This window comes from Lynx canadensis, chromosome C1, assembly GCF_007474595.2.
Source record: "Lynx canadensis isolate LIC74 chromosome C1, mLynCan4.pri.v2, whole genome shotgun sequence".
In the NCBI taxonomy this organism is placed as follows: domain Eukaryota; kingdom Metazoa; phylum Chordata; class Mammalia; order Carnivora; family Felidae; genus Lynx; species Lynx canadensis.
The window spans coordinates 97107209-97126369 of record NC_044310.1 but is presented as its reverse complement, the minus strand read 5'-3'; the positions used below and the strand labels follow the sequence as shown (position 1 = coordinate 97126369).

General features: G+C 50.7%; 1 protein-coding gene across 1 annotated transcript in view; it reads left to right on the top strand.

Moving 5' to 3' along the window:
* SYT6 (synaptotagmin 6) overlaps positions 1–18670 on the top strand; it is a 48930-nt gene extending 30260 nt beyond the window's left edge. Inside the window, exons 3-6 of the mRNA XM_032594366.1 lie at positions 4831–4951; positions 9833–10004; positions 11223–11373; positions 17419–18670. Of these exons, the coding sequence (XP_032450257.1) occupies positions 4831–4951; positions 9833–10004; positions 11223–11373; positions 17419–17490 (516 nt within the window). The 3' untranslated portion in view covers positions 17491–18670. The remainder of the gene's footprint in view (positions 1–4830; positions 4952–9832; positions 10005–11222; positions 11374–17418) is intronic.
* Positions 18671–19161: the final 491 nt, after the last annotated feature.

The following is a 19161-nucleotide window of genomic DNA, read 5'->3' as shown; positions in this document are numbered from 1 at the left end:
AGAGCATTTGGATCTCAAAACGAAGTTGCTGGATTCCTTGCGGCCGGCAGTGGACGCAGTCAGGCACCTTTGGACCCTCCCAACTGGCGATACTGATGTTAGGTCTTTCAGTGTGAATCATTGGTCTTTTCTGGCTGGCAGGGACAGATCCAAAGGCTAGAACATTTAGAACGATCATCTCATCTTACAGATTGAAGCCTAGAGATGTGAAATGACGTGCCCAAGCTCTTGTGGCTTGTTAGTGGCTGAAGAATTAAAGCCGGAGTCTCCTGACTTGTGCTTTTCCCCAGGGCAGCCCACAGATAGGAATTCTCTTCTATGCCTGGGGCTATGTGAGTGCATCAAAGGGAAGGGAATCTTCAGTGAGCTGTTGCAGACAAGAGCAATGGTGTGCAGTGGACGGGACTTTGAGAATCTTACTGACCAGTTTGCACCTAAGGACAGACTTCTCCAGGAGCCCACACCCTGGCTCTCCCTATGCTGACAGCAGGTCTGCTCCCTCCAGACACCAGCCAGGACTTAAAGCCAGCTGCTACTGGGCCCGGATCCGCCCTATCGGCTCATAGGTTAGTAGTCGAGAGAGCCAAGTCGGTCTCTGCCAATTTCTGGACAGCAGTGACCTCTCCATCACTGGGGAGCGCATTACCATTCAGGGCCCCTAAGGCAGCCTCCCCTGACAGCAAGTGAAGATGAAAACAATAAAGTGTGAGCTGTTCCACAGCCCCTGGTCACCCTGGTTTTATTAAAGCCAAAGTCTCAAGCATCACTAATGAGGATAAAAGGCTGGCGGGGAGCATAGGATCTGGGGCTGAAGCCTCCAGAGAAAGGGGGTGGGGCAGAGCCAGGATCTGGCAAGGTGGCCCGAGGGTCCAAGCTGGGGCCCCAACTTTCCAGAGAGGGAGGTGGCTGCCAGGAGGTGCTGACTCTGTTTGCTTGGCCCCCATCCCTCTATTTACTCAAAAGTAACCTATTTATTTTCATATCTCAGATAAGCCAGTCCTCTGCTATGTGTGTGTGTGTGTGCAGGGGAACAGTATCTCCCTTGATCCGTTGAGCCAAGAGCAGCCAATGTGCGGTCAGGCCCAATGAGGCTCAGTCACCCACAGCAGAAGGTCCTGGAACTAGCTTCTTGGCCTCTCTTTTCTCTCTTCCTGCAAGTCATGGGGGGGATCTTGGCCCGTTCCCTTTACCAGTGATGGAGAAGGAAGTTCACAGTTGGGAGCAGGGACCAGGGTTGGGGTTAGGGGCCCCCACAGCATGCCGCAGACTCAGCCCCCCGCACGCTCCCCAGCTGCCACAGTCCTGTCAAGAAAGGGCACCCCTGCCGAAGAGGGGCACCCTGCTGGGTTGGTGATCCCCAGGAAGGAGCCATCCTTGGGACCAGTGCATAGAGCCCCAAGTGATTCCATTTACCATGAGAGATGCCCCACACCCCAGGCCATAAACAAATCCACTTGGACTCTCCCAAACAACACAGCCCTCGAAAGTGCCACTTTACATCGTAGGGGAGCCGCTCCCTTCAGAGGGGCCACAGGATTCCTTCTCAGACCCTGCCTTGATTGTAACATTGACACTGAGGACCACTCTGTCTGGGGCTCTCCTGGCTGAGATACAACCATCTGTTTCTACGTGCATTCATGCAGCTCCTCTCATGCTTGGCCACCTCTGAAGCTCGAGTAGGTGTAAAGCAAAGCCTGGCCCCAAAGGGCCTCCAGTCACTAGATGCTAGTGGGAGGGCACGGTGGCAGCAGAGGGGGGACTTGGTAATGCGTCTGAGGGGCTCAGGGGCAGAAGTTGCTGCAGGGGTGTGTTGGGGGGGGCAGAGGGGAGAGATGCTCTCTGTGGGCTGGACCTTGGACGAGGACCCCTGCAAGATGCATAGGTTTGTCCACACAGAGACAAGAAGAGGCCCACCAGTCTTGTGGAGCAGGGGGAGTGGCCTAGAAGAATAGGGAGAAATAATCAGGTAAGGAAGTAAGACAAGACCCCGTTATTGAGGGTCCTTAGTGCAAGCTAAGAAGATGGGCTTTGATTCCAGAAATGGAACAAGGGGAGCCACTGGGGGTGTTTGAGCAGCAGCACATCTGTGTAAATCTGGCACCAGAGCACTCACTAGGCATGTGACCTCGGGCAAGCTACTTAACTTCACCAAACAGTCCTTTTCTCCTGTTTGCAGTGGGGATAATAAGAGCACGTACCTCGTAGGGCTGTGGCAAGGCTTCCTGAGATCATTTGGCTTTGAAGGACTTGGCACATGGTAGCCACGCAGGAGTGTTAGTTCTCATTGCTGTTGCTGAGTCGGAAAGGCTTCTCTAGCTTTGGGCAGGAATGAACTGAGGAGGGTTATATGGGACATGAAGAGAACTGGGGGCCCCCTCGTACCTCAGTGCCTTGGTCAGAGATAGGACTTTCAGCCAGGTGCGCTGGGGACCTGCTGCAGGAGGGGACCATCACGCTCCCTCGACACCATGTCGCAGGGCCGTTTCCTGTGTCTCCCTCCCTCCCTGGACTAGAGGGCTAGGGAGACAAGAGACGCCCCTGAGGGAGGTGGGGATCCTGGCACCTTATTTTAACTGGTGACACCCTACTAGACCGTGTGCATGTTGAGGGGGGACTTTCTACTCTCCACAAAGCACAGTGCTTCCGGCAGGTTCTTGGTCAACGTGAACTGACAAACAAATGGACAGCTGCAGGAAGCTGTGGAGTAAGGTCTGGAGGAGCCAGGGTCACCCTGAGGTGCTTCCTCAGTGAGCTGGAAGGTGCTCCAAGATGGAGCGAGTGTAAGGAGCACTCTCCTAAGAGTCGGGAGTCCCGCTGTGTCTCCCACCAGCTGTGTAAGCCTGGGCAGAGCTCTGAGATGGGAGTTTGAACCCTGAGCTCTCCGTCTGCAAAGTGGAGGGGATGGTGACAGCACTCCCTGCCTTGCAGAGTTCCTGCAAACACAGGAGCTGGTTGGTGGGTGTTGGTCTGGGGTTGCTGGATCCTTGGTGCCACAGGGTTCTGTGTGCTGGAGGGGGTCCCGCTCTCCAGGGTGTCCAGCTCTGCCCCAGCCAGACCCCCTCCTTCTGCTACTCTGGGATTTAATTGTGGGGCGAGTAAAATTACCAAGACAAATCTTGGGCTAAGGCAAGGTTCCATCTAGAGGAGGGCATGGGGCCCACAGGCTCGGGAAGGGGTTGGGAGCGTCTTACATTATTCTCCAGTTGGGCCCAGGTATCAGGTGTCTCTAGGAGTGCACAGTCAAGGGGAGTTCTTTGTCAAAAGGGACAAAAGCCTTGCTGTCATCCTTGACTGCTCTCCTTCTCACAAGTGCCCTCCTCAAGGAGGCCCTCCCTGGCCAGCCTGTCTAAAACGTCAAGAGCTATGGCTTCCCCCACGAACATTAACTATCTCCTTTACCTGCCTTACTTTTTCCTCCTTGATACTTTTTTTTTTAAAGTTTTTATATATTTATTTTAAGAGAGAGAACACATGCATGACCGGGGGACGGGGGGGCAGGGGGAGCGGAGAGAGTGGGAGACAGAGAATCCCAAGCTGTCAGAGCAGAGCTGGACAAAGGGCTCACGCCCACGAACTGTGAGATCATGACCTGAGCCGAAATCAAGAGTTAGATGCTCAACCCCCTGAGCCACCCGGGCGCCCTTCTCCTTGGTACTTTTTACTGACTTATTTACCTTTGTTTCTTGTCCTTTACCCAAGTAAAAATGTAAGCCCCGTGAGGGCAGGGGTTTTTGTGCATTTTGTTCTTTCCCAGAACAACACCCCGCACACAGTAGGTGCTCAGCGAACATTTGTTGACTGAAGGAGCAGATGGCCCCATCTGAGATCAGAGCCACCCCCCCAAACCCTGCCTTCCTCCTCCACCTGGGGCGGCGGGGCACCAGGCCAGCCCCAGGGCCTCAGGGCAGGTTTCAGAGCAACAGCATTCTCCTTCATCAAGTGGGGGGCAAGAAGAGGAAGCAGTCCAGAAAAGAACTATGTAACTGACAAGCAGACGTCTTTACCCTGTTTGAAGTTTTCCTCTTCCCTGTTGCTCAGAAACTTCCTAGGATTAGGACCCCTAGGAGAGACAGCAGAGCGTGTACTCTGCTGGGGTCGTTTTTGAAGGATGACCACATTTAAGGAAAAAGGACAAGGTGGATCCAAGACCTGGCACAAACCTGGGACGGGGAGTGTACACCCCTCGGTCTGCAGCATGGCCAGCTCTGGGCTCGAATTCCAGAATTCCCAGAAGGCCAGAATGGCCAGAGTGAGGTCGCGATCCCTTGTGTTTCCACACTGAGGCCTGGAGGCGAGAGAGCTGGGTGGGTCTCCAGAGAGGCGAGGAAGTAGAGGGACTGGTGAGGAACAGCTGAGCTGAGGGCTGGAAGCAGACATGCTGGGAGAGAGCACCGGATGGCTGAGGTGGGTCTTGTGCAGGACACGGTCACGACCACAAGCCAGGCAAGGGGCTGGGGTGTGGAGTCAAGGGGACCAGTGACTCAGAAGGGCGAGCTGGAAGGGAACAGGGCCGGGCCACAGAGGGGCTGCTGGTCCCGAGGCTGCAGCTGAGGGGCACATGCAGGGCCAGTCAGGACAAAGCAGGACCCTGAGGTCCTTCCAGAATCCGAGCAGAGTTCAGAAGGAACAATGAAGGGGGCAAATTCTACTGAAGAGGCGATATCGTGATCGTTTAGTCCCAGCTACTCCCAGCATGGAGGCCAGACCCTCGGGTCCGGCAGACATGGCAGTCTGCCTCGAAGAACATTCTCCTGGGCCCCAGAGTGGCCTGCAGCAACTTCCCAGGGGCCTGTGCACCCCTCATCTGCCCTCTCGTCTGCTTCTTTGCAGGAAAGCGTGGACCTGGGAGAGATCATGTTCTCGCTGTGCTACCTGCCCACAGCAGGCAGGCTCACCCTCACGGTGATCAAATGTCGGAACCTCAAGGCGATGGACATTACAGGCTATTCAGGTACCTCTCCTACCCAAGTAGTCTGCCATGTGGCCTTCCAGCCACCCAGACATTAGGACTTGGAAAGGTGTTTAGAGAGAAGGGAGAACTATCAGTGTTCTTTTTTTTAAACGTTTATTTTTGAGAGAGAGACAGAGACAGAGAGCACGAGCGGGAAGGGGCAGAGAGAGAGGGAGACACAGAATCCGAAGCAGGCTGCAGGCTCTGAGCTGTCAGCACAGAGCCCGACATGAACCCTGAGATCGTGACCTGAGCTAAAGTCAGACGCTCAACCTACTGAGCCACACAGGTGCCCGGAACCGTCAGTGTTCTTAGAAGAGAAGCCCCAACTCTGGACTTGAATTCCAGTTCTGCCACTCCCTTGCTGTGTAATGCTTTGATTTTCTAATCTGAAAAAAGAACTTACACAGTTTGCTTTAAGGATAAACGTGTTGATTCATGTTAAGTCCTTACAGTTGTGCCAGACACGCAATAAGCAGTCAGTAGATATTAGCTACTCCCATCGCTCTTTCCCTCAGAGGAGGCGGAGAATAAGGAATAAACACAGTAGGAGAAAAAAAAATAAATAAGGAAAATTTTTCTAGTTATAGGAGGCCCCAGGACTTTGAAGGGTTATGTCAAGTTTGAGTACGTAAATGTTTGGAGGTCCGCACAGCCCTGTGGCGGCCCCGAAGACCTAGTCAAAGGAGCGAGGCCACTGAAAAGCAAAGTGCATTTGTATTTGAGTTTTTCCTGCAGGGCTCCTGGCCCCAGCCTCAGTGCCAGGAGAGCTGCTAAGTAGAGCAGGAAGCATGAGTCCTCTTCCAGAAACCGAGGAAATGCTTGCTTGGGGCAGCTATAGAGACAGGTCCTTTCCCATGACAACGTTGTTGTCAGAGAAGGTATTTGAGTTTTGATAAAGCAGAGGAGTAGCGTGGGTCCCAGGAGCCTCCTTCCCCCATCTGCTCAAATTAGCCCAAGAAGCGAAATGGGGTGAAGTGTCCCAAAGAGCAGACTCACAGAACAGTCTGAGCTGCACTCAGAGTTACAAATGGAGGAAAAGGCTTGTTTTCCAAGACCCATCACCCAAGAGGCTCTTGTGATGAATCTGGTTTCCAGCGGAAAACCACTCCGGAGGTGCCTCTGAACCTAGGTGGGAGTATACGGGAGATTTTCGCTTTTATCCATTAATTATTTGTTTCCTGGAAAAACTTAGTATTGTCACAGGGGCCATAAAGAGGGGACGGTCCAGCCGCGAACATCTGTGCCCAGGTGCAACCTGGTGTAGGTGGAAGAAGATGAGGTATTAGACCCCGAAAAATGAGGCTTTGAGGAAAGACGGTTGGAAAACACTGAAGTAATGTGTACTTCTTGCCGCTCTGAATCCTTCGGAGCCTCTGCTCCCAGCCTCCACTGTCTCTGGGTGGCACTCATGTCTTCCAGACCAAAAGCTCCCCAAGATGGCACCCACCCTAATGCCTCTCCTTCCACTGAAGCTACCACTGCACTTCGCAGGGCGGGGGGCGGCGGGGGGGGGGGGGGAGTTGTGGTGAGAAGCTTAAAGAGCCTCTCTCGACATGTGAAAAGCTCTTAGGTCCCAGCAAGCCAGCTTCCTCCAAAAATACAGCCGATGTAGATTTCATTTTAATATCAAAATAAGTGCGTGCCAGGGACAGGAATTCACCGAGGACTCTCCAGCCTGCTGAGGGAAATAGGATTTTGCTGCCTAAGTCCCCACACTATCTTCTCCGGTGTAATTAAATTGATGTGCTAGAGAGAGAGAGCTTATGCTGAAGCCACTGAGGTAATCATAACGGCCGTTCCACATCAGAAGGTTGTGGGGGAGAGATTTTTTTCTCACACCAAATCCTAATCCCCCTCTCGCAACTGACCCTCTTTTCCACCTGGGTTTGGAATCTGGCATTAAATCTCAACTTGACGCGGAACATTCAGGGGTCCTCTTTTTGTCAGAGATTTCTGTCTATTTGGTTCACAGATGTAAGCAAATGTCTGGAACGGTGCATGGCAACACAATAGGCATTACATAAATATGTTTTGAATGAGTGACTGAATGAATATGTAGCATGAGGAGCCTTGTCAGCGGGTGATACCGTGGGGGCATACGTGGCAGGGGCCTCTCAGACTAGATCTCCTGTTTTTGAGGATGAGTTTGAGGTTGCCGTCAGCTCAGACTGCTTTGATATTGGACTAAACCAGGGGGCGAATAGAGCTTATTGCCTGTTCTTGATTTCTGTGCCATCGACCCCTGAACCCATGGGTCTTCCTATTCTCCTTGATTTTAACCAGTCATGAACCAATTCTCTAAGCCCATACACTGCAATGATGACAATGAAAATAACACAGAATAATAATAAGGGTCCGGATGCCACAAAACCCACCCATCTCCACCACATCCGGTCTGTACTGATTTGAGTCTAGTGGTTTAAAATGTAAACTTTGGAGACAGACAGACCTAGGTTCAAACCTGAGGCAAGTTCCTTAATCTCTCTCGCCTCAATTCCCCTACCTATAAAAGGGGGTGAAGATGATAAATATTTTATGGGGGTGGGGGGAAGTTTAAAACACATGATGTACATAAATCTCAGCACAGTGTCTGGTAAATGCTGGACTATGATGGCTCTCACGACAACGAGGCTGAAATACACTGCCAGCCTTCGTGCTCTCTCCCTCAGCCGCACAGCACATCAGAGGCTGTTAGAGAGGAAACAACTTCCAAGGTCTTGTGGAGCCAGCACTCCACTAGAAGCCACAAATTTTTAAAAAAAAAATTTTTTTTTTTTAACATTTATTTATTTTTGAGACAGAGAGAGACAGAGCATGAACGGGGGGAGGGCCAGAGAGAGAGGGAGACACAGAATCTGAAGCAGGCTCCAGGCTCTGAGCTGTCAGCACAGAGCCTGATGCGGGGCTCGAACTCACGGACCGTGAGATCGTGACCTGAGCGAAGTCGGACGCTCAACCGACTGAGCCACCCAGGTGCCCCAAGAAGCCACAAATTTTTGCCCCAGATAATCCAAAGGAACAGTCATCTCTCCGCTTAGCCTCTTGGACGGTCATAAGATTGATGATTTCTTCAAGGGAAATACACCCACTGAAATTTGTAAATGGACATACCTCGGAGGGGTAAACAGAGTTGGGGAAAGAAGCTGAGAATCTCCCAGTCGGTAATAAGCATTTGCCTAGTGGCCATTGGGACAGGTGGCTCTGCCATATTTTTCCAAGCCTGGTGACATGGGAATCTGTTGTCTAGGAGGTACATGGAAATGGGCGTGGCGGGCAACAAGCCAGCACTTGAACGGCCTCAAGCCTGAAGACACTTTCCAGGGCAGCGTATACCTTATGGAGTCTAGAAGTTGCCACGTTAACGACTGGTCTTGGGGCAAGCTTTCCTACCTGACCGCCTGGACCTGAACACTGTCCTGGGCACATCCCTAGACAACAGAGCCTATAGAAACCAGAAAGCTGTCTCACAGAGGTTCTAGGAACTCTGCCTTCCCTTTTACTGAAAACATCCCCAAGAGAGGGCCCTTCCAAATGGGTCACTGGAGACGGCGGGTTGATTAAACACCTACTGTTTAATCATGGACCCCCCCAGAGCCCCCATAAACCTAAGTGCCCCCAAGGTTAAGGCATAGCTGCCGCTGTCACATTGGTTAGTCGGCTCTCTCTAGCTTCTGCATGGTGAGGTGCCCCAGCTGCCCCCTGAGCGATGCCCAGGGAGCGTGAGGGCCTGGTGGGTGCTCAGGTGCCCAGGAGATAGAACTGCATGCCTGTGCATCAAGGCGCCAGGCAGTGGCTGGTTGGCCCACAGCTGCTGACAGATTCACATGAACCCTGGCTTCTGGGCAAGAAGGTGTCTCGGCACATCAGCGTCTCAAAAGCTGTTATTACCTGTGAGTTGCCCTCCCGTTTCTTGAGCTGTGCGGCATAAATAACAATTATGATGGTGTCTAAGACACCTGTGCTATGAGATACAATAGGTGTCACTTCACTTGGATGAGTGGAAAATTTCAGGGTAGAAGGATGACCACAAAATACCTATTCAGAAAACGAAAGAAGAGACAGGGATGGGAGACACATGGAGGTTCAGTAAAAAGACATCTCCTCTGGGGATGGAGAGAATCCAAGATCCCCCTGAGAAATGAAATGTCAACTGGTTGCCCCGAATCTCAGGAAGCCGCCTTACTCACGGCCCCCGCCACAGCCCCATCCTCCTCCTCTGCCCAGAAGTGGGCAGGAAAGGGCTTCCGGGGAAGCAGACAGCAGGGCCTTTCTTGATGCCAGCTGGAAATGAGCTTGTTGGGACAATGAGACCCATAATCCTGTTGTCAGGTGGGGAGGACAGGACCAGCGTTGTGATTGTCGCTGTTCATTTACTCTGACACGCTGCTACTCCTTGGGTGTCATCCACATCTATTTTTACTCCCTTATCCTTTGGCTAATAATGCTGACAAACCCCCAGAGAAAAGGACTCCAAGTCGGGGAAAGGAACCGAGTGCCTCGTTCAGCTTCACCACCCTTTGGAGCCAGCCGGCCATCACGGAGCTGAGATTTAGGGCCGTGATCTGCATACCCATGGGCAGGTGTCCTGTCTGATTTGAGGCCAGCTTCACCATTAGTGAAAGTCCATTAGGCACTCTCCCAATAATCCTGAGGTCGCTAAAGACTCTGTGTTTATTAAGCACGAAGTGTCCTCAGAGACAGGTGTGCTACATAAATACAAGGTGGTTTAATTATCTTAACAACCCACTGATACCATCTGATGAGCAACAGTAGGTCTGTGGCTTCCGTCCCTCTGCTGCAAATGATGTTCGAGGACATCTGGTTAACATGCTCCCTAACATGCCCCTTTCCCTTCCCATCACCCCTCCACTGGCACAGATCCATATGTCAAAGTGTCCCTGCTTTGTGATGGGAGGAGACTGAAGAAGAAGAAAACGACCATAAAGAAGAACACTCTCAACCCTGTCTACAATGAAGCCATCATCTTTGACATCCCCCCAGAGAACATGGATCAAGTCAACCTGCTCATCTCGGTTATGGATTACGATCGGTAGGTGCTGGTCCCAGAGGGCCACGATTCCCTGCCCCTCACGCCCACACCAATGCAGCACAGGGTGTCCTGACCTTGGACCCTGTGGTTCAGGGCTCGGGATCCCATTGGCCTCAAATATGGCTCCACCCAAGAAGGGTGCAGAAGTTTGAGGAAGAGTGTGGATTCCCCTGAGCAGAAGCTCAAGTTTTGCTTCCCAGCAGGGCCCATTTCCATCAAGGGCCAATCTACCCGTTAGTTTCCCTGAATTTGCCCCTGACTACTCCTGTTGCTCCCCCTGCCACCAAGTCCTGTCATCTGTCCTCTAAAATGCCTCCCTCCTCTCCATTTCTGGTGCTGCTACCATTCCCACTCAGGGATGGCTGTGCAGCGTCCCAGCTGCCTCCTGCCTCCATCACGCCCTGGCTCAATCCTGCCAACACACTAGAAGCACGCCTTCCTAAAAGACTATTTTCTTTGGCACCTACCCTTCTCAAGAACCATCAATGGCTCCTGTTATATAGGCTCTTCCCCTAGCTTCTCAAGGCCTTCCAGGATCTGGACCCAACATATTTATCCAACTTAATTTCCCCTTTCTTGGATATATTTCTTCTCTTCCACTTATCCAAATCCTCTCTTCCGTCAGGGTCGGCTCAAAAATATTTTCCAACCACCCCAGCCACCATGACACCTTCTCTCCAGGTGTCACTCTAGCTGAAGGAAGAACAAAAAAAACATGCAGTAAACCCTCCATCCAGGATTTTTAGCACAAGTTCTCAGGCATAGTAGGTGCTCGCTGAACATAGTTGAGTGGTGATTGATGTTCTTGCTGAGTGAATCAATCACATTCTAGCCTTTGGGGGTATGGAGAAAGAGTACTCAGAGCGGGGTGATTTATTTCCAAATGCTGAGATCTCAAGCAAGGCTGTGATGTCCTAGCAGAGTCCAATAAGGGACGAGACTTAAACTCTCCCATTCCCTAAAGTCCGGCCATCTGCCCACCATTTCCTGTGATTCCAAAGCAGTTTGTCACCTTTTTCTCATCTGTCTGTGTCAGTGTCCACCCCAGGAGGGTGGGCAAAGTTTCACTGCCGCCGGCACCCCGAGGCCCTGCCAAGCATCTGTTTTCAGAGCTCAGCATTCTGAGTTAGATCTGCTGGGCAGAATCCCAGCCCCCAGGACCCCCCTTTCTGACAGCGTGTCTGGTCACCAGCACCAGGCCCTTTGTTTCTCCCTCAGAGTGGGCCACAATGAGATCATAGGAGTGTGTCGTGTGGGGATCAATGCCGAAGGCCTGGGCAGGGACCACTGGAACGAGATGCTGGCGTACCCACGGAAGCCCATTGCACACTGGCACTCCTTGGTGGAGGTAAAGAAATCCTTCAAAGAGGTGGGTGAGGTCGTGCTTGGCCCTTGGCAAGTTTGCCGCATGGCAGCGTGGGCTGGAGAATGGCAGTCGGCGGCTGTACGACCTCGCCTTCGTGGGTCCTTTCCGGGGTGTGCGGGGGCTACGTGCTTCTCACCCAGTGCGGAACAGGCAGGAAGGAAATGGAGGAGGACAGTGGGAAGCTTCCTGACAAAAAGCCTCTGATGTCGAGCATATTGAAAGCGACACTGAGTTCTAAACGGAAAATTAGAACTTGGAGGAAGCCTTCCCAGCAGCTCCACTGTGCCAGGCCCAGAATGCTTTCACGAAGCCCCCGGGGCCGAGTCAGTCCTTTGGGAGAAAGCCCCAAGAGGCTGAGATCAGAACGTGGCCGTGGAAGCACTAGGTTCCCTGAGGCTCTAGCCAGGTGGTCCCAAGGCAGTCTTCATTGCCTGGATGCAGATGGCCAGAGATCAGATCCTGCCACCATGAATGCTGGTTCTCCCGTTGTTGGACGGAGCGTGGCTTCAAGGCGGCACACCGTGTGACCACATCCTAACAGAGATATGATGGATGGAGCACTGCCCAGGAGTCCTGAGCCCTGGGCTCCAATCTTGGCCCCTTTGGCCTTGCTATATAATAATCTGGAGCCAATCATTTCTCTCAACTGCAAAGAAAATGTCCCTTCCAGTGACATTGACAGTTGGCTTCCCCTCCGCCAAACTCTGCCAATGTAAGATCCTGCTATGTATCACCCTGGTGGCTCCCAGGACTGCTTTTTCTCAAATGGGTTGAGATGTGGGGGTCGCCAGGCGAGCTTTAAACCTCATTTTGAGTATCTCATACCCATTCCGTATCCTAAACAGCAGGTGATTGCTTGTTCATCCTGGCCTTCAAGCCTAGGAAGTCTAGAGCATGAAGTTGGAAAATCTAATGAAAAAAATAAAGCTTTAACCCTTATACCACGTGGCCCCTCAGCTGAAAAGCAGTCACCTTAAAAACAGTACAGTTGACCTTTGAACAACACGGTTTGAACTGTGTGGGTCCACTTAGGTGTGGACTTTTTTTTATATATACAAATATAGTACAGTACTATAAATGTATTTTCTCTCCCTGATGACTTTATTTAAAAAAAATTTTTTTTTTAATGTTTATTTATCTTCAAGAGAGATGGAGGGACAGAGAGCAAGCAGGGGAGGGGCCGAGAGAGAGGGAGACACAGAATCTGAAGCAGGCTCCAGGCTCTGAGCTGTCAGCACAGAGCCCGACGCGGGGCTCGAACTCATGAACTTCAGGATCATGACCTGAGCCGAAGTCGGATGCTCAACCGACTGAGCCACCCCGGCACTCCACCCAGATGACTTTCCTAATAACATTTTTCTCTCTAGCTTACTTTATTGTAAGAATACAGTATAGAATTCCCATAACATACAAAATACGTGTTAATTGACTGTTTATGTTATCGGTAAGGCTGCTTCCGGTCAACAGAACGTGAGTAGTTAAGATTTGGGGGAGGAAAAAGCGATACTCAGATTCTTGACTGTGTGGAGGGTCAGTGCCCCTAATCCTGATGTTGTTCAAGGGTCAACTTTAATCCCTTCTTTAGGTTCTGTGACACAGGAAAGCTGTGGGAGCCAAACCCAGAGGACCTCCCAGCTCCCTTTTCTTTTCGGGGTGGACAGGTCTGTTTCCACCTATTTCCAGTGTTTCTACTGTTTCCACCTCAGAGCAGTGTGAGGTGTCTTTTTTTTTTTTTTAATTTTTTTAAATGTTTTATTTATTTTGAGAGACAGAGAGAGAGAGACAGAGTGCAGTGGGGGAAGGGCAGAGAAAGAGGGAGACACAGAATCCGAAGCAGGCTCCAGGCTCCAAGCTGACAGCACAGAGCCTGACTCAGGGCTCGAACTCACAAACCGTGAGATCATGACCTGAGCCAAAGTGGATGCTTAACCGACTGAGCCACCCAGGCGCCTCTGCAGTGTGAGGTGTCTTAAGAGAGACTGGGAGCTGAGGGGATTTGGACATGTGGAATCATGTGGGGGATAGAAGGTTCTAGGAGCCAAGCTAATTGATTTACCTACTCAGGTAGGCGTGCCTTCAAGGCCAGTGTGGAGAAGTAAGTCATAGACACAAAGTTCCTGGTCATCTGAGGCCTCATGTTTCTGTCTTGTGGTTTCCTTGATTCTACCACAGCTTCTGTGAAACTTAAATGACTGAGGCCAGTCCCATCCCTCACCTCCCCGGCTCCCTTCCCCCAGGAGATCTTCTGCCTCCTCTTATCCAGAAGGCTCTGTCTGCAGGGTGTGGGTGCGGTACCCACAACCAGCCTCTGCCTACTCAGGAGGCAGCTCCTAGACAGAACAGTAGGTGCCCAGAGACCACACCTGGTACCTCACTTGAATGCAGGGTTGAATCAACCAGGGGAGGGTGCCCTGCCCCCTCCCCCATTTTTAAATCCATTGGAGATACGTTAAGAGTAGAATAAGTACACTGAAGTGTGCAGGATGGGTTAGGGGGAGGGACACGTAAGCTGAGAGGTCCCCGACGGGCTGCAGGGCTTCAGGCAACTCACTGCCTCTTCTGGTTTCCCGTTTCCTGGTTGGTAAATGAGGCGGTAGGCTCCTGTCATCTCTGCTCTTCTGGAAACTCGGACCCTTAAATGATCACTAGTGGAGACACTGAGCCCTCACGTTGCACCACCTCAGAAAGATAACCGGCATTATAATTGGGCTGGTGTGTCCACGCAAACCGGAAGCAACCGGCCGGAGGCGGCTGGAGTTGGGGGTGGGTGCAGAGTGGCACGGGGGTGCCGGGACTCGGTTCCAGAATCACTCCATGATGAATACAACCTAATTAAGCCAAATAATTGATTCCAAGTCCCGTTTCTTTGAAAACCCTGACTCACTAGTCCAGACTACAAAAGAAAGAAAGATAAAGTCGAATCAAGCCCTTGAAAATGAATATTTGATGAGACAGTGAAGGGAAAGTAACAGTATATGGAAAACGAAAAGAGAATACATTGATTCCTATCCTTTGGGCTTACTTTTTTCTTGACCTCACACACCAAGCTCCCGAGACTGCCCCTCCCCCACTCATTATCCTACCATTTTCCGCTCAGCTGATCAGTTCTCTGTATGAAGAAGCTGAAAATGACATTCATCTTGGCAACTTAGGATTTCACCTACACTTTTAGCACCCACAGTTTGAGAATCTTTAACAAAAATGCATCTAAAAGCCTACCGGGTAGATATGAAGTAAACCCTCTTTAGGCTCACGTGATGCATCGTACTTGAATGTTTATCCCTCTCAGTCATCCTTAGAGCTCCCAGCTCGCCTCCTCGATTCTGTGCTAGACACTGAACAAGAACCTTGCCCCTGGAACCTGTTTCTCCCATTTGTATAGTACATAAAGAAATCTTATTCTCCAGCTCCTGGGCAGATAAATGGCATCATCTCTGTAAAGCGCTCTCTATGTATATTGTACCTTTCTTAGAAGAGTTTCAAGCGCTGTGATCGTTCCTTTTTTATTAATGAGAACAAGAGGGCACCATACTTGCTCGCTTGTTTGGGGTTTTAAAATAAGGTTGAGGGGAACAAACTAACTGAAAAGGTATTTTTCCCTGCTGGGATGTTTTCCTGAGTAGAAATTGATTAAGCCACAGCGAGCATCCTTCTCTGGCGGGGGCTGTGGCCCTCTTCTCTCTGAGCACTCCTGCCCGGTGCTGCGTATCATTGATTTCACCACACACAGAGCCCGGGTTGACCAGCAGCCTTCTCCAAGGCATTTTTATCATGGAGCACCAAGTTTAGATCAGCTTCCGGAGATTTTTAGATCTGTTGGAACGTGACCCATTTCAGAACAATAAAAGGGCTTACTGGAACACAGCCGCCCTGTGTGCCAGGGTCAGTTCTTTGCTATTTCAGAGCCACCATGATAAGCCTGCTAGAACCATTCACTTCCCCATCGTCCACGGACCCCATCTCCCTCCTCTGTTTATCTTCATAGAAAAAATCAGGGGCTGACAGGGGAGCGAGTGTGCCTTCTTCATTTGTCCCGGATTAATAATTACGCTCCGTGTGACTTCTCTTTGGGCTATTACATAGAGAAAAAAAGGTACTCTGTGTAGCCACTTCGTTTTTCTCCTCTGAACTGGCCTACCAATCAGATTGTTTAGGTGGCATGCTTCCCCAGGGGAGAAGCCGGCAATTACAATGTACCTTGCACCGACATCAAAGGTCCTGGCAGAAAACAGTACAATTCCTAAAGTAAAGGTGTGTCAAATGCAAGCATTAGTAATCATCTCATGTCACCTTCTGGTTAGGAAACACTTGAGTCAGAGGTCACAGTGGGCTCAACAACCAGGCATTCATGTATTTAAAATATTTCACCAGGGAAACCCTCGGTTGTGATTTCATTCACGTGGATGCTGCAAGCAGAGAGACTACCACCTGGAGTTAGGAGTAAGTACCCGGTGTGGACCCAAAGAGGTTAGGTTTCTTCTCACAAGTCGCATCTCCTTCCCCTGGTGTGGCCAGATGCTAAGGCGGTGGTGGAACGGAGCAGAAAGAACGCCGAGCTGGGAATGAGGAGACCTGGTTTCACATCCTGGCTCTGCCCTTGACTAGCTGTATCTTGACTTCTCTGTGTCTTGATTCTGTTATCCGCAAGGACGAGATTCCGGACTGGATGACCCCCTGGGCCTGCCTCCAGGTCCGGCATGCTAAGCTCACTCAGATCTAGGACACGTGGCAGTGGTCATCAGTACCGGATTGTCCGGTGTTTGGCTAGTCATGAAGATCTGCTGGTTAGCCAGCACAGGGAGCACTAAGTGACCAAGTCCAGGGAAGGTGGCAGGGGCTTTCCGTAGAATTGGGAGCATGGAGGTTCTCCACTGGTCTGGGTCTCTCCTCAGCACGGTGGGTTTCCAGTAGGAAATGCTGGCTGGCAAATGGTCTGCCCTCAGGCGGCTCAGCTCTATCTAGAAATGGCTGTGCTGTGGGGAGAACTGCATCCTTCCCCAGCCCGCCCCCCTTTCATGCATAAATGCACAGCATAGCTTCTACTCGGCCCATCATTCCACGGTGGAGACCCCCGAAGTTCGGGGGAAGTGGAAGGGCTGTACTTCAGTGCCGAAGGGCCATCTCAACCCCCTCCCTCCCTGACTCTCTGGAGCACTGTCCCACGGGCACCTGGGAGAGGTCTGGGTCTTCCCAGCTCACAAGAAAGATGGAATGAGCAGTGGACACTGCCTCACTTTGAAGTTACACAGCTGCAAGATAGGTCAACAATATGCCCGGGGTCAGATCTTTGCCCAGAATGCATTGCTCCAGCATGACTGGCTTTTCAATTGAAGGAAGGGTCGAATGGCTCAGGCGCGGGTCCATTCATCCTCAGCCCTCTCCTTCACTCCATTACGCCTCATTACATCACCAACTTTGACAGCAGGGGCAGGGTGGGGCTGAGAGGGGGCAACCTGTGAGATGGGAGAAGGAAGGGGATGCCCCAGAAAGGGGAACGGGCTGCCCCCCTCACACTGCCACCTCCTCACAAGGTGGGTGCGAATGCCCATAGGAAGCATTAAGCCTAAGAAAGAGAGCACAGAGCTAAAGCAATATCAGGTTTGTAGCTGTGCTAACAGCCCCCAGACAAATTGCTAATAATTCATGATCATGGGTTCTTGGCAATAAGGGCATACTCTGTAGACTGCCTCTTTTGCTGCTAACATAATCTGATTTTCAGTGTGAGAAATGGCTGAAGCACTCAGAAATGGCCCAGTCATAGCACCTCATTAACACACACGCACACACGCGCACACACACACACACACACACTGCACAGTGGAGAAAGCTTTAATTATCTCTGCAGTAGGTCTTTTCTAAAAATCAGGTATTCCAAACTAGAAGCCCTACAGCTCTTTTCCTTCTGTTTTTGCATGGCTGACAGCAAAATTCCAGAAAGCTTATGAAAAGCCGGGAAAGGTGAATTCAGTGCATGGGCCAGAGAAGTTTTGAAAGTTGAAATGCAAACCCCCTTGGCGATCAATAACCAGCCTTCTCCCCTCTCCGCAGTGGCAGGGCCGGGCTGCCAGCTTTGACAGTGAGAGCTCCTGCCCGTCCCCGAAACCACCTCCCACACCATGAGCTGCGCGGCCGGGCGACACCGAGGGGACTCCGCGACGTTCTTTTTTGCACTTGTTCAACTGTCCAAACACAGTGTTACGCAGGAGCAGCGGCAGCGGTAGCACGAGTCTTAACCGCTCCTGTGTAGGTCAAGGCCAAGACATTTGTCGAGCGGCTGGACCTGTCTTAGTCGTTTTTGTCTCCCAAGGTGATGTTTTCTGTGGTTTTCACTTTTTATGGATCTGCTGCCAAGAAAAGAAGGGGGAAATAGTAGGAAAGAAAGAAGAGTGGAGAGCCCAGAGGTTGGTTCATATAAAATACAATGTAAAATAGTCACCTTTTCGGGGGAGGTGGTTTGAGTTCCTGAAGTTTTGTGTCTCCACCAAGCTCCACAACCCTGGAGACGAAGGAAGCGGACTGGAAGAATGGCTGCTTCTGCAGTGGCCCGCCGAAGGGTGCAGATCGGGCCACGAGCCTTTACGAGGCGAGTTATGACCCTTGGAAGCTCTTCGCTGATGCGACACAGACCGAGATGAAGACTCCTGGTCCTGCGCTGAAATCACTGGGGCTCCGAGGTGTCTGTGCACCTTCCGCTGGTTGTGAGGGCTCCTTCCCCCACTTCCTTGTTGACTTTCCTCATGCATTGAACGAATGTCTTGATTCCTCATGGGAACTTAGCCACTTTCTTTAGGAAGGATTCTGCCGACACTAAACATGCCCTATGTTTTCTGGCACACCACAGTTAATGACCACCGTTGTTTGAAAACAGATCTTTGTTCTCAGAAATAACCTTCATGGTAAAGAAAAGAAGGCACCCAGGTTCCAGAATGACTTCTGTGTTATGCATAGCTTTAAAATGCCATGAAGTATCAAGCAACTGTTTCAAATGCCTCAGTAGATCAGAGAAGAACCTGGATAAAATGTTCTTTGGAAAATGGGGAGTTTTAATCCAAGTCAGAGCTGGAAGCCATTTTTCTCTGAAGAGAATCTTCTTGATTGAAACAAAGTCAACTTAAGAGTATTTCAGCGCCCCCCCACCCCCTCTTGACTCTGGGACAATGTTCATCTTCAACTTTAGTTCTATAAATTACTAAGTACTTCAGTGTTTGTTTCAGTGGTAGTGAAGGTTTCGGTTTTTTTCTCCTTTAGACCTCTACCTTAGCCCAAATTCAGTTTAGGAAAAAAAAAAAAGTTTCAAGTGTTCTGCATTGTCATAGTACGTTTTTGTTGAGTTACTAGTGGCCTTCCCACCAACCCCCTATAACTCAAGTTGGTTTGCTTAATCTCAGTCTGTATAGCCCTGGTAAATTCCTGGAGGTGAGTTGCCACTGTATCTTGTGAATACACAATGCCAACTTCCAGAGTCGTGTGTGTGTGACTTTCAAGAGGCAAGTCTGCTGAAGAGCCCCTTCTTCTGCCATTGGGAAGGTCAAGAACGGAAAAGCTACTCACACACCTTGTGTCTTATTCTTTGTATATGTCACGTGCTTTAGGAGCAGAAACTCAATAAAGTAACATTCACTTTAAGCCAAGTTTTCAGGTTTCTCTGCTGATATGACTTTGGGCAGTGTCTTCTACCCAGAGTTCAGACTAGACATGAGGATGACCAGGATATTGTGGCCAGAGAAGTTTTCAGCTCATAAAAGTAAAGGCAGATAAACCCAAACTCTACTCTGTATTGAGCCTTAGGCT